Here is a 17216-nt window from a genome sequence, read left to right as displayed (position 1 = left end):
AGGGATAGTCATCATTAATATGACAGCAGATCTAATTTTTTAATCAATCAAATAGCATGATTAATTAACCTGTTGAAATAATGAGATAAACTGTAAAATCATATTGATGGCAACAAAATTCAAGAGTTTGGGAGTAAACATGTGATTTCATGGTGATAAAATTTGTGTGGTCACACTGGTTATAGTACTTCTCTTCAACAGTATTATCTTTCTTGGTGAGTTTAATTTCATGGATGTTTTTTACCCCCCAAAACTACAAATTGGATCTTCCAGAAATTGTTCTGATTTTACAATAGGGACCCTTGTTTCTAATGTTACAAAAATCATTTGTTCCAGACATCTGGTTCCGTGTACACATGTGATGATCAGTCAGCGGCCAGCAGTGCGAGATGTAGACATTTACAGCAAAAGTGCAGAGAAATTTTTGTCCCTGAGACCGACTTGCTGTCTTCCAGAGCTAAGCGAAAGTCCTGAACATAGGTAAGGTTTCTAACATCTACAAAAGACATGAAAGCTTTGCTTTATCAGGAAGTATCTATCTATTCAGTGAAACTTCCCAACACTAGCCTCTCTGGAACATGGCTTACTCTAGAGACAGTCCACATATTTTATTCCACTAACGCTGTTCAGATATCATGCAGATTTCTGAATGCTGTCAGCTTCCAGTGTCTGGTCCAGGAAAGTTTATGCTGTATGTTGAATCTCTGAAAACTCTTTGTTTAAAGATGATTATGATTCAGCTCTGTGGTTTGTGTTTTCATGTCATTTTGGATTAAGGGTTCTGATGGGTTTGTTTTGCATGCAATACTGTTGAGGTCCACTTTTTCAATATGCAGAAATCCGTGTGTGAATGGATTGATATGAAAATAAATGCAGATTTCAATTTGCATGTATTGCAAAAACAATTCAATGCTAGTTTAATTAGTTCTATATTCCAATGCCACACATTCTTATTGTCTGTCTGTTATGTGTGTTTACATGAATTGTATGATGCCTGTTGATTGGACTTACAGATACTTTACATTTGCCTTTATTTTCTTCCAATTCATATTGAAACTTTCCACTTTTGCCTCTTTTTCCATCCACTTCATTTTGAAAATATCCAGTTTTGCCTTTATTTTTTTCCATTTCATGTTGAAAGTAGCATTATAGGACAGAATGATATAATTTGTCTTTTTATCAGATTCAAGATCTTGTCAGTTTTTGTAGATATACTTATCTAAAGTAAATCAGTTTCCATAAGCATATCATTTTGTTGAAGTAAGCAAGAAAACTAAATCATGAAAAAGGTATTAATAATGAAGGATAAAACCTAAGGAAATTTACAATAAGTCAACTGTTCATTTTTACAAAGTATATTTTAGAAGAAATATTTTGTTTGATAAATTTAAAAAAGGGTTTTAAACATGTATAATACTATGATTTCCAGTATTGTTGTAAACTTACATTGTAATATCACTTGGTTTTAAAAGACCTTACAATAATTGATGCATTCTTAGTGTATCAGTATTTGTATCAGCTACTGAAATACTGTCAGCATCAGTACTTGTGTCAGACACCGAGGTACTGTCAGCATCAGTAGTTGTGTCAGACACTGAGATACTGACAGCATCAGTACTTGTGTCAGCTGCTGAAATACTGTCAGCATCAGTACTTGTGTCAACTACTAAATACTGTCAGCATCAGTACTTGTGTATCAGCTACTGATATTCTGTCAGCATCAGTACTTGTGTCAGTTACTGTAATATTGTCAGCATCAGTACTTGTGTCAGTTACTGTAATATTGTCAGCATCAGTACCTTGGTCAATCACTGCATACTGAGTGTTCCCTTCATCCATTGATCATTCAGTGGATTTGTGCACTTTGGAAGTATTGGGTGATAGATGTCTTGTGAAAAAGTAGAATCACAAACTGCCCACCATCATATCTGCTTTTCCAGACCTGGAAGCTTGGGCTGTGAATGCTCTAGCATTTGGTTTCAATGGGATATGTGTCTATATCTTCCCTCCAACTGTTCTGATTTCAAGAGACGTTAAGAAAATCAGGGACCAGAATTTCAAAGTCGGTCAGGTAGCTATACTCAGGTGTGACATGTCATGGGTGAACATTCTGCCTGAATCAGCAAATTCAATTTGCTCAGAAAGAACCTATGCTTACAGATGTTTCATCTTTATATACATAGGCTTCTTTATGCTTGGCTCTTGTTAGAAGTCATGTGTAGAAACAGATCTTGCATCTCAGAGACATAAATTAACTTGGGTTCAGTGCCTTGATACCAGACCACTGTAAGGTCAACACAAACCTCCTCAAGTGATATTAAATAATTAACACTGTTTAGCATGAGAATTTGCATCACCGAGACAAAAATTGACTCACTTGGGTTCTGTGACTTGAGACCAGACCACTGTGAGGTCAACACAAACCTCCTCAGTGACATGAATTTAGCACTTTAACTGGATTTGCACAATTTTTGTTTTTGTATTTTTTATTCCTCAAGAAAGGAAAGACAACTTTTTTCCTTATCTGAGTGTTGTAGTCAGAGGTCATGTGATCATCAGTTGTGCTACTGTCATATTAGGACAGTGGTGTGTCCTTCCCTTTTTGGTAATTCAAACATTCTTCCCTCAAAAGAGGCACATGGTACAGGTTGGATGCTTATGCATTTTCTCCTCCACCTTATCTATTTTCCAAACATTAATGTGATTGGGGAACATATTAAAGAAAGGAAGTCAATTGTGGGGGTAACTTCCGTTGCTTCAAGAATACTTACCAGACTGAATTACTAGTAAATTCTCCCATGCAACCACAAATGCGAGCATTTTCATTGTTGTATCACTCAGCTTAAACTAGCACCACCTAGCTGTAACAAAAAGGAGGTAATGGATAAGAGTTTATTCTCTTTGTCTTTTTGGTTTATCTTTGTGAAAGTTGAAATGCTTGTTTTACTAAAATTGCTTTATAAGAGAGCTTGTGATACTTATATTCCCTAAAATTAATTTGATTGGGTAAGTATTCTCATGGAAACATAATTTACTAAAAGAACAATTTGATTTCTCAGCTGACATATTGAAAATGCATGGAAACATCATTAAGTAAATTTGTATCTGTTTGGTATTGGATCAGTATTTTGTGTGTCTCATATTTTACAAGTCAAGTAGATTCTATCAGATTCTTGCTAATATCAGATTGTGCAGAAGATAAGGCAATTCTATTGTTAAAGATGTTGTGCTATCTAGAAGAACTAAAGCAATACCTGCATAGTTATTATTTTATGAGGAATCCACAGCCAAGACATCAACATAACTTTTCTAAATAGTTATGTTAATCTTAATATTATTTTCATTCTTTCCATAGGCATCAAAATTTAGTTTGCATTTAGCTTAGGTATTTTGAAACTGCTGTGTGTACAGTCATGAAACTTGATGAAACATCGTATTGAGGAGTACTTTCCAAGACTTGCCACATCAATTCCATTTTAAACTTGACCTACCGTTCATGTGATAGACATACACTTGTAAGCATTAGATTCTGCAAAATTCTTATTCATATATATATATATATATATTTCATATTGCGTTATATGTCTGTTCCAGAAAAACCTAGTCATATCTTGACTTTGTTCCATGTATTTGTTTTCAGTGTTTAACATCTTATCTTGAATCATTGGTCAGTGAGTTGTGGGTTTTGAGGAGGGCTAATTAATACCCACAATTGCAGGCCTCTGGGACCAGTTAAATTGTCGGAAGTTTTTATAAAATAAATTCTTTTAAACTTTGAACTTTCATCCCACAGTATTTTCACACGTTCCATTGCTATGTGAAACATGTTTCCTCTAACAATATTTTCAGATGTTCCATTGCTGTGTGAAAAATGTTTCATCTGACTATTTTGAGATGTTCTATTACTTTGTCAAACATAGTTTCAGAATACTGCAGTTTAACGTCCTAAGAAAATCTATTTTGTTTAATTTGATTGGACGTTTGATTTTCTGCAGGATCATTTGTAACCTGGTTCTAAACTTATTGGTTAATATTTGGCATATTAATACAGCAAACAGATTAAATCCTTGAATACCTTGTATTTGGCATATTAATACAGTATACAGACTAACTCCTTAACTGCCTTGTGTTTGGCATATTAATACAGTAAACAGACTAACTCCTTGTCTGCCTTGTGTTCAGCATATTAATACAGCAAACAGACTAACTCCTTGACTGCCTTGTGTTTGGCATATTAATACAGTATACAGACTAACTCCTTGACTTTCTTGTGTTAGACATATTAATACAGTATACAGACTAACTCCTTGACTGCCTTGTGTTTGGCATATTGATACAGTTTACAGACTAACTCCTTGACTGCCTTCTATATGGTATATTAATACAGTATACAGACTAACTCCTTAACTGCCTTATATTTGGCATATTAATACAGTAAACAGACTAACTCCTTGACTGCCTTGTATTTGGCATATTAATACAGTATACAGACTAACTCCTTGACTGCCTTGTGTTTGGCATATTAATACAGTATACAGACTAACTCCTTGACTGCCTTATATTTGGCATATTAATACAGTATACAGACTAACTCCTTGCCTTGTGTTCGGCATATTGATACAGTATACAGACTAGCTCCTTGCCTTGTGTTCGGCATATTGATACAGTATACAGACTAACTCCTTGACTGCCTTGTCTTTGGTATATTAATAAAGCAAACAGACTAACTCCTTGACTGCCTTGTGTTCGGCATATTAATACAGCAAACAGACTAACTCCTTGACTGCCTTGTGTTCGGCATATTAATACAGCAAAACAGACTAACTCCTTGACTGCCTTGTGTTTGGCATATTAATACAGTACACAGACTATCTCCTTGACTGCCTTGTGTTCGGCATATTATTACAGTATACAGACTAACTCCTTGACTGCCTTGTGTTTGTCATATTGATAGGTTTACAGACTAACTCCTTGACTGCCTTGTATTTGGCATATTAATACAGTATACAGACTAACTCCTTGACTGCCTTGTATTTGGCATATTGATACAGTAAACAGACTAACTCCTTGACTGCCTTGTGTTTGGCATATTGATATGGTTTACAGACTAACTCCTTGACTGCCTACTATTTGGCATATTAATACAGTATACAGACTAACTCCTTGGCTGACTTGTGTTCAGCATATTAATACAGTATACAGACTAGCTCCTTGACTGCCTTATATTTGGCATATTAATACAGTATACAGACTAACTCCTTGACTGCCTTGTGTTCGGCATATTAATACAGTATACAGACTAACTCCTTGACTGCCTTGTGTTCAGCATATTAATACAGTATACAGACTATATCCTTGACTGCCTTGTGTTTGGTATATTAATACAGCAAACAGACTAACTCCTTGACTGCCTTGTGTTTGGCATATTGATACAGTTTACAGACTAACTCCTTGACTGCCTATTATTTGGCATATTAATACAGTATACAGACTAACTCCCTGACTGCCTTCTATTTGGCATATTAATACAGTATACAGACTAACTCCCTGACTGCCTTGTTTTTGGTATATTAATACAGTAAACAGGCTAACTCCTTAACTGCCTTGTGTCTGGCATATTAATACATTAAACAGGCTAACTTCTTAACTGCCTTGTTTTTGGTATATTAATACAGTGAACAGACTAACTCCTTAACTGCCTTGTGTCTGGCATATTAATACAGTATATAGGCTAACTCCTTGACTGCCTTGTATTTGACATTTTAATGCAGTATACAGATTAACTCCTTGACTGCTTTGTGTTTGGCATATTAATACAGTACACATACTAACTCCTTCACTGCCTTGTGTTTGGTGTATTAATACAGTGTACATACTAACTCCTTGACTGCTTTTTGTTTGGCATATACAGTATACAGACTAACTCCTTGACTGCCTTGTGTTTGGTATATTAATACAGTATACAGACTAACTCCTTGACTGCTTTGTGTTTGGCATATTAATACAGTATACATACTAACTCCTTGACTGCTTTTTGTTTGGCATATACAGTATACAGGCTAACTCCTTGACTGACTTGTGTTTGGTATATTAATACAGTATAAAGACTAACTCCTTGACTGCTTTGTGTTTGGCATATTAATACAATATACAGACTAACTCCTTAACTGCCTTATATTTGGCATATTAATGCAGTAAACAGACTAACTCCTTGACTGCCTTGTATTTGGCATATTAATACAGTATACAGACTAACTCCTTGACTGCCTTGTATTTGGCATATTGATACAGTAAACAGACTAACTCCTTGACTGCCTTGTGTCTGGCATATTAATACAGTATATAGGCTAACTCCTTGACTGCCTTGTATTTGACATTTTAATGCAGTATACAGATTAACTCCTTGACTGCTTTGTGTTTGGCATATTAATACAGTACACATACTAACTCCTTCACTGCCTTGTGTTTGGTGTATTAATACAGTGTACATACTAACTCCTTGACTGCTTTTTGTTTGGCATATACAGTATACAGACTAACTCCTTGACTGCCTTGTGTTTGGTATATTAATACAGTATACAGACTAACTCCTTGACTGCTTTGTGTTTGGCATATTAATACAGTATACATACTAACTCCTTGACTGCTTTTTGTTTGGCATATACAGTATACAGGCTAACTCCTTGACTGCCTTGTGTTTGGTATATTAATACAGTATAAAGACTAACTCCTTGACTGCTTTGTGTTTGGCATATTAATACAATATACAGACTAACTCCTTAACTGCCTTATATTTGGCATATTAATGCAGTAAACAGACTAACTCCTTGACTGCCTTGTATTTGGCATATTAATACAGTATACAGACTAACTCCTTGACTGCCTTGTATTTGGCATATTGATACAGTAAACAGACTAACTCCTTGACTGCCTTGTGTTTGGCATATTGATATGGTTTACAGACTAACTCCTTGACTGCCTACTATTTGGCATATTAATACAGTATACAGACTAACTCCTTGGCTGACTTGTGTTCGGCATATTAATACAGTATACAGACTAGCTCCTTGACTGCCTTATATTTGGCATATTAATACAGTATACAGACTAACTCCTTGACTGCCTTGTGTTCGGCATATTAATACAGTATACAGACTAACTCCTTGACTGCCTTGTGTTCAGCATATTAATACAGTATACAGACTATATCCTTGACTGCCTTGTGTTTGGTATATTAATACAGCAAACAGACTAACTCCTTGACTGCCTTGTGTTTGGCATATTGATACAGTTTACAGACTAACTCCTTGACTGCCTTGTATTTGGCATATTAATACAGTATACAGACTAACTCCTTGACTGCCTTGTATTTGGCATATTAATACAGTATACAGACCAACTCCTTGACTGCTTTGTGTTTGGCATATTAATGCAGTATACAGACTAACTCCTTAACTGCCTTATATTTGGGATATGAATGCAGTAAACAGACTAACTCCTTGACTGCCTTGTGTTTGGCTTATTAATGCAGTAAACAGACTAACTCCTTGACTGCTCTGTGTTTGTCATTAATACAGTATACAGACTAACTCCTTGACTGCTTTGTATTTGGCATATTGATACAGTATACAGACTAACTCCTTGACTACCTTGTATTTGTCATATCAATACAGTTTACAGACTAATTCCTTAAATGCCTTGTATTTGGCATATTAATACAGTATACAGACTAACTCCTTGACTGCCTTGTATTTGGCATATTAATACAGTATACAGACTAACTCCTTGACTGCTTTGTGTTTGTCATATTAATACAGTATACAGACTAACTCCTTAACTGCCTTATATTTGGCATATTAATGCAGTAAACAGACTAACTCCTTGAATGCCTTGTGTTTGGCATATTGATACAGTTTACAGACAAACTCCTTGACTGCCTTGTGTTTGGTATATTAATACAGTATACAGACTAACCCCTTAAATGCCTTGTATTTGGCATATTAATACAGTATTAACTGCCTTATATTTGGCATATTAATGCAGTAAACAGACTAACTCCTTGACTGCCTTGTGTTTGGCATATTGATACAGTATACAGACTAACTCCTTGACTGCCTTATATTTGGCATATTGATACAGTTTACAGACTAACTCCTTGACTGCCTTGTATTTGGCATATTAATACAGTGTACAGACTAACTCCTTGACTGTCTTATATTTGGCATATTACTGCAGTAAACAGACTAACTCTTTGACTGCCTTGTGTTTGGCATATTGATACAGTATACAGACTGACTCATTGACTGCCTTATATTTGGCATATTGATACAGTTTACAGACTAACTCCTTGACTGCCTTGTATTTGGCATATTAATACAGTATACAGACTAACTCCTTGACTGTCTTGTATTTGGCATATTAATACAGTATACAGACTAACTCCTTGACTGCCTTGTATTTAGCATATTAATACAGTAAACAGACTAACTCCCTGACTGCCTTGTATTTGGCATATTAATACAGTAAACAGACTAACTCTCTGACTGCCTTGTATTTGGCATATTAATACAGTAAACAGACTAACTCCCTGACTGCCTTGTATTTGGCATATTGATACAGTAAACAGACTAACTCCTTGACTGCCTTGTATTAGGCATATTGATACAGTATACAGACTAACTCCCTGACTGCCTTGTATTAGGCATATTGATACAGTATACAAACTAACTCCCTGACTGGCTTGTTTTTGGCATATTAATACAGTATACAGACTAACTCCTTAACTGCCTTGTATTTGGCATATTAATACAGTATATAGACTAACTCCCTGACTGCCTTGTATTTGGCATATTAATACAGTATACAGACTAACTCCTTGACTGCCTTGTGTTTGGCATATTAATACAGTTTACAGACTAACTCCTTGACTGCCTTGTATTTGGCATATTAATACAGTATACAGACTAACTCCTTGACTGCCTTGTATTTGGCATATTAATACAGTATACAGACCAACTCCTTGACTGCTTTGTGTTTGGCATATTAATGCAGTATACAGACTAACTCCTTAACTGCCTTATATTTGGGATATGAATGCAGTAAACAGACTAACTCCTTGACTGCCTTGTGTTTGGCTTATTAATGCAGTAAACAGACTAACTCCTTGACTGCTCTGTGTTTGTCATTAATACAGTATACAGACTAACTCCTTGACTGCTTTGTATTTGGCATATTGATACAGTATACAGACTAACTCCTTGACTACCTTGTATTTGTCATATCAATACAGTTTACAGACTAATTCCTTAAATGCCTTGTATTTGGCATATTAATACAGTATACAGACTAACTCCTTGACTGCCTTGTATTTGGCATATTAATACAGTATACAGACTAACTCCTTGACTGCTTTGTGTTTGTCATATTAATACAGTATACAGACTAACTCCTTAACTGCCTTATATTTGGCATATTAATGCAGTAAACAGACTAACTCCTTGAATGCCTTGTGTTTGGCATATTGATACAGTTTACAGACTAACTCCTTGACTGCCTTGTGTTTGGTATATTAATACAGTATACAGACTAACCCCTTAAATGCCTTGTATTTGGCATATTAATACAGTATTAACTGCCTTATATTTGGTATATTAATGCAGTAAACAGACTAACTCCTTGACTGCCTTGTGTTTGGCATATTGATACAGTATACAGACTAACTCCTTGACTACCTTATATTTGGCATATTGATACAGTTTACAGACTAACTCCTTGACTGCCTTGTATTTGGCATATTAATACAGTGTACAGACTAACTCCTTGACTGTCTTTTATTTGGCATATTAATGCAGTAAACAGACTAACTCCTTGACTGCCTTGTGTTTGGCATATTGATACAGTATACAGACTGACTCATTGACTGCCTTATATTTGGCATATTGATACAGTTTACAGACTAACTCCTTGACTGCCTTGTATTTGGCATATTAATACAGTATACAGACTAACTCCTTGACTGTCTTGTATTTGGCATATTAATACAGTATACAGACTAACTCCTTGACTGCCTTGTATTTAGCATATTAATACAGTAAACAGACTAACTCCCTGACTGCCTTGTATTTGGCATATTAATACAGTAAACAGACTATCTCTCTGACTGCCTTGTATTTGGCATATTAATACAGTAAACAGACTAACTCCTTGACTGCCTTGTATTTGGCATATTAATACAGTATACAGACTAACTCCTTGACTGCCTTGTATTTGGCATATTAATACAGTATACAGACTAACTCCCTGACTGCCTTGTATTTGGCATATTAATACAGTATACAGACTAACTCCTTGACTGCCTTGTGTTAGGCATATTAATACAGTATACAGACTAACTCCTTAACTGCCTTGTATTTGGCATATTAATAGAATATATAGACTAACTCCCTGACTGCCTTTTATTTGGCATATTAATACAGTATACAGACTAACTCATTAACTGCCTTGTATTTGGCATATTAATACAGTGTACAGACTAACTCCTTAACTGCATTGTATTTGGCATATTAATACAGTATACAGACTATCTCCTTGACTGCCTTGTATTTGGCATAATAATACAGTAAACAGACTAACTCCCTGACTGCCTTATATTTGGCATATTAATGCAGTAAACAGACTAACTCCTTGACTGCCTTGTGTTTGGCATATTGATACAGTATACAGACTAACTCCTTGACTACCTTATATTTGGCATATTGATACAGTTTACAGACTAACTCCTTGACTGCCTTGTATTTGGCATATTAATACAGTGTACAGACTAACTCCTTGACTGTCTTTTATTTGGCATATTAATGCAGTAAACAGACTAACTCCTTGACTGCCTTGTGTTTGGCATATTGATACAGTATACAGACTGACTCATTGACTGCCTTATATTTGGCATATTGATACAGTTTACAGACTAACTCCTTGACTGCCTTGTATTTGGCATATTAATACAGTATACAGACTAACTCCTTGACTGTCTTGTATTTGGCATATTGATACAGTATACAGACTAACTCCTTGACTGTCTTGTATTTGGCATATTAATACAGTATACAGACTAACTACTTGACTGCCTTGTATTTAGCATATTAATACAGTAAACAGACTAACTCCCTGACTGCCTTGTATTTGGCATATTAATACAGTAAACAGACTAACTCCTTGACTGCCTTGTATTTGGCATATTAATACAGTATACAGACTAACTCCTTGACTGCCTTGTATTTGGCATATTAATACAGTATACAGACTAACTCCCTGACTGCCTTGTATTTGGCATATTAATACAGTATACAGACTAACTCCTTGACTGCCTTGTGTTAGGCATATTAATACAGTATACAGACTAACTCCTTAACTGCCTTGTATTTGGCATATTAATAGAATATATAGACTAACTCCCTGACTGCCTTTTATTTGGCATATTAATACAGTATACAGACTAACTCATTAACTGCCTTGTATTTGGCATATTAATACAGTATACAGACTAACTCCTTAACTGCATTGTATTTGGCATATTAATACAGTATACAGACTATCTCCTTGACTGCCTTGTATTTGGCATAATAATACAGTAAACAGACTAACTCCCTGACTGCCTTGTATTTGGCATATTAATACAGTATACAGACTAACTCCTTGACTGCCTTGTATTTGGCATATTAATACAGTGTACAGACTAACTCCTTAACTGCATTGTATTTGGCATATTAATACAGTAAACAGACTAACTCCCTGACTGCCTTGTATTTGGCATATTAATACAGTAAACAGACTAACTCCTTGACTGCCTTGTATTTGCCATATTAATACAGTATACAGACTAACTCCTTGACTGCCTTGTATTTGGCATATTAATACAGTATACAGACGAACTCCCTGACTGCCTTGTATTTGGCATATTAATACAGTATACAGAGTAACTCCTTGACTGCCTTGTATTAGGCATATTGATACAGTATACAGACTAACTCCCTGACTGCCTTGTATTAGGCATATTGATACAGTATACAAACTAACTCCCTGACTGCCTTGTTTTTTGGCATATTAATGCAGTATACAGACTAACTCCCTGACTGCCTTGTATTAGGCATATTAATACAGTATACAAACTAACTCCCTGACTGCCTTGTATTTGGCATATTAATACAGTATACAAACTAACTCCCTGACTGCCTTGTGTTTGGCATATTGATACAGTTTACAGACTAACTCCTTGACCGCCTTGTGTTTGGCATATTAATGCAGTATACAGACTAACTCCTTGACTGCCTTGTATTTAGCATATTAATACAGTAAACAGACTAACTCCCTGACTGCCTTGTATTTGGCATATTAATACAGTAAACAGACTAACTCTCTGACTGCCTTGTATTTGGCATATTAATACAGTAAACAGACTAACTCCTTGACTGCCTTGTATTTGGCATATTAATACAGTATACAGACTAACTCCTTGACTGCCTTGTATTTGGCATATTAATACAGTATACAGACTAACTCCCTGACTGCCTTGTATTTGGCATATTAATACAGTATACAGACTAACTCCTTGACTGCCTTGTGTTAGGCATATTAATACAGTATACAGACTAACTCCTTAACTGCCTTGTATTTGGCATATTAATAGAATATATAGACTAACTCCCTGACTGCCTTTTATTTGGCATATTAATACAGTATACAGACTAACTCATTAACTGCCTTGTATTTGGCATATTAATACAGTGTACAGACTAACTCCTTAACTGCATTGTATTTGGCATATTAATACAGTATACAGACTATCTCCTTGACTGCCTTGTATTTGGCATAATAATACAGTAAACAGACTAACTCCCTGACTGCCTTATATTTGGCATATTAATGCAGTAAACAGACTAACTCCTTGACTGCCTTGTGTTTGGCATATTGATACAGTATACAGACTAACTCCTTGACTACCTTATATTTGGCATATTGATACAGTTTACAGACTAACTCCTTGACTGCCTTGTATTTGGCATATTAATACAGTGTACAGACTAACTCCTTGACTGTCTTTCATTTGGCATATTAATGCAGTAAACAGACTAACTCCTTGACTGCCTTGTGTTTGGCATATTGATACAGTATACAGACTGACTCATTGACTGCCTTATATTTGGCATATTGATACAGTTTACAGACTAACTCCTTGACTGCCTTGTATTTGGCATATTAATACAGTATACAGACTAACTCCTTGACTGTCTTGTATTTGGCATATTGATACAGTATACAGACTAACTCCTTGACTGTCTTGTATTTGGCATATTAATACAGTATACAGACTAACTACTTGACTGCCTTGTATTTAGCATATTAATACAGTAAACAGACTAACTCCCTGACTGCCTTGTATTTGGCATATTAATACAGTAAACAGACTAACTCCTTGACTGCCTTGTATTTGGCATATTAATACAGTATACAGACTAACTCCTTGACTGCCTTGTATTTGGCATATTAATACAGTATACAAACTAACTCCCTGACTGCCTTGTATTTGGCATATTAATACAGTATACAGACTAACTCCTTGACTGCCTTGTGTTAGGCATATTAATACAGTATACAGACTAACTCCTTAACTGCCTTGTATTTGGCATATTAATAGAATATATAGACTAACTCCCTGACTGCCTTTTATTTGGCATATTAATACAGTATACAGACTAACTCATTAACTGCCTTGTATTTGGCATATTAATACAGTGTACAGACTAACTCCTTAACTGCATTGTATTTGGCATATTAATACAGTATACAGACTATCTCCTTGACTGCCTTGTATTTGGCATAATAATACAGTAAACAGACTAACTCCCTGACTGCCTTGTATTTGGCATATTAATACAGTATACAGACTAACTCCTTGACTGCCTTGTATTTGGCATATTAATACAGTGTACAGACTAACTCCTTAACTGCATTGTATTTGGCATATTAATACAGTAAACAGACTAACTCCCTGACTGCCTTGTATTTGGCATATTAATACAGTAAACAGACTAACTCCTTGACTGCCTTGTATTTGCCATATTAATACAGTATACAGACTAACTCCTTGACTGCCTTGTATTTGGCATATTAATACAGTATACAGACTAACTCCCTGACTGCCTTGTATTTGGCATATTAATACAGTATACAGAGTAACTCCTTGACTGCCTTGTATTAGGCATATTGATACAGTATACAGACTAACTCCCTGACTGCCTTGTATTAGGCATATTGATACAGTATACAAACTAACTCCCTGACTGCCTTGTTTTTTGGCATATTAATGCAGTATACAGACTAACTCCCTGACTGCCTTGTATTAGGCATATTAATACAGTATACAAACTAACTCCCTGACTGCCTTGTATTTGGCATATTAATACAGTATACAAACTAACTCCCTGACTGCCTTGTGTTTGGCATATTGATACAGTTTACAGACTAACTCCTTGACCGCCTTGTGTTTGGCATATTGATACAGTTTACAGACTAACTCCTTGACTGCCTTGTATTTGGCATATTAATACAGTATACAGACTAACTCCTTGACTGCCTTGTATTTGGCATATTAATACAGTATACAGACCAACTCCTTGACTGCTTTGTGTTTGGCATATTAATGCAGTATACAGACTAACTCCTTAACTGCCTTATATTTGGGATATGAATGCAGTAAACAGACTAACTCCTTGACTGCCTTGTGTTTGGCTTATTAATGCAGTAAACAGACTAACTCCTTGACTGCTCTGTGTTTGTCATTAATACAGTATACAGACTAACTCCTTGACTGCTTTGTATTTGGCATATTGATACAGTATACAGACTAACTCCTTGACTACCTTGTATTTGTCATATCAATACAGTTTACAGACTAATTCCTTAAATGCCTTGTATTTGGCATATTAATACAGTATACAGACTAACTCCTTGACTGCCTTGTATTTGGCATATTAATACAGTATACAGACTAACTCCTTGACTGCTTTGTGTTTGTCATATTAATACAGTATACAGACTAACTCCTTAACTGCCTTATATTTGGCATATTAATGCAGTAAACAGACTAACTCCTTGAATGCCTTGTGTTTGGCATATTGATACAGTTTACAGACTAACTCCTTGACTGCCTTGTGTTTGGTATATTAATACAGTATACAGACTAACCCCTTAAATGCCTTGTATTTGGCATATTAATACAGTATTAACTGCCTTATATTTGGTATATTAATGCAGTAAACAGACTAACTCCTTGACTGCCTTGTGTTTGGCATATTGATACAGTATACAGACTAACTCCTTGACTACCTTATATTTGGCATATTGATACAGTTTACAGACTAACTCCTTGACTGCCTTGTATTTGGCATATTAATACAGTGTACAGACTAACTCCTTGACTGTCTTTTATTTGGCATATTAATGCAGTAAACAGACTAACTCCTTGACTGCCTTGTGTTTGGCATATTGATACAGTATACAGACTGACTCATTGACTGCCTTATATTTGGCATATTGATACAGTTTACAGACTAACTCCTTGACTGCCTTGTATTTGGCATATTAATACAGTATACAGACTAACTCCTTGACTGTCTTGTATTTGGCATATTAATACAGTATACAGACTAACTCCTTGACTGCCTTGTATTTAGCATATTAATACAGTAAACAGACTAACTCCCTGACTGCCTTGTATTTGGCATATTAATACAGTAAACAGACTATCTCTCTGACTGCCTTGTATTTGGCATATTAATACAGTAAACAGACTAACTCCTTGACTGCCTTGTATTTGGCATATTAATACAGTATACAGACTAACTCCTTGACTGCCTTGTATTTGGCATATTAATACAGTATACAGACTAACTCCCTGACTGCCTTGTATTTGGCATATTAATACAGTATACAGACTAACTCCTTGACTGCCTTGTGTTAGGCATATTAATACAGTATACAGACTAACTCCTTAACTGCCTTGTATTTGGCATATTAATAGAATATATAGACTAACTCCCTGACTGCCTTTTATTTGGCATATTAATACAGTATACAGACTAACTCATTAACTGCCTTGTATTTGGCATATTAATACAGTGTACAGACTAACTCCTTAACTGCATTGTATTTGGCATATTAATACAGTATACAGACTATCTCCTTGACTGCCTTGTATTTGGCATAATAATACAGTAAACAGACTAACTCCCTGACTGCCTTATATTTGGCATATTAATGCAGTAAACAGACTAACTCCTTGACTGCCTTGTGTTTGGCATATTGATACAGTATACAGACTAACTCCTTGACTACCTTATATTTGGCATATTGATACAGTTTACAGACTAACTCCTTGACTGCCTTGTATTTGGCATATTAATACAGTGTACAGACTAACTCCTTGACTGTCTTTTATTTGGCATATTAATGCAGTAAACAGACTAACTCCTTGACTGCCTTGTGTTTGGCATATTGATACAGTATACAGACTGACTCATTGACTGCCTTATATTTGGCATATTGATACAGTTTACAGACTAACTCCTTGACTGCCTTGTATTTGGCATATTAATACAGTATACAGACTAACTCCTTGACTGTCTTGTATTTGGCATATTGATACAGTATACAGACTAACTCCTTGACTGTCTTGTATTTGGCATATTAATACAGTATACAGACTAACTACTTGACTGCCTTGTATTTAGCATATTAATACAGTAAACAGACTAACTCCCTGACTGCCTTGTATTTGGCATATTAATACAGTAAACAGACTAACTCCTTGACTGCCTTGTATTTGGCATATTAATACAGTATACAGACTAACTCCTTGACTGCCTTGTATTTGGCATATTAATACAGTATACAGACTAACTCCCTGACTGCCTTGTATTTGGCATATTAATACAGTATACAGACTAACTCCTTGACTGCCTTGTGTTAGGCATATTAATACAGTATACAGACTAACTCCTTAACTGCCTTGTATTTGGCATATTAATAGAATATATAGACTAACTCCCTGACTGCCTTTTATTTGGCATATTAATACAGTATACAGACTAACTCATTAACTGCCTTGTATTTGGCATATTAATACAGTATACAGACTAACTCCTTAACTGCATTGTATTTGG

At 35.4% G+C, this 17216-nt stretch overlaps 1 protein-coding gene across 3 annotated transcripts in view; it reads left to right on the top strand.

Moving 5' to 3' along the window:
• Positions 1–17216, top strand: part of LOC149796726 (FHF complex subunit HOOK-interacting protein 1B-like) — an 87852-nt gene that overhangs the window by 33047 nt on the left and 37589 nt on the right. For all 3 annotated transcript variants that reach the window (XM_089961373.1, XM_089961375.1, XM_089961372.1), the window contains one exon: positions 337–480. In XM_089961373.1, the coding sequence (XP_089817499.1) occupies positions 337–480 (144 nt within the window). The remainder of the gene's footprint in view (positions 1–336; positions 481–17216) is intronic.

This window comes from Sinohyriopsis cumingii, chromosome 6 (assembly GCF_028554795.1).
Source record: "Sinohyriopsis cumingii isolate HCF-2022 chromosome 6, ASM2855479v2, whole genome shotgun sequence".
In the NCBI taxonomy this organism is placed as follows: domain Eukaryota; kingdom Metazoa; phylum Mollusca; class Bivalvia; order Unionida; family Unionidae; genus Sinohyriopsis; species Sinohyriopsis cumingii.
Note: the sequence above shows the minus strand (reverse complement) of the source record. Positions and strands in the feature narration are given on the sequence as shown.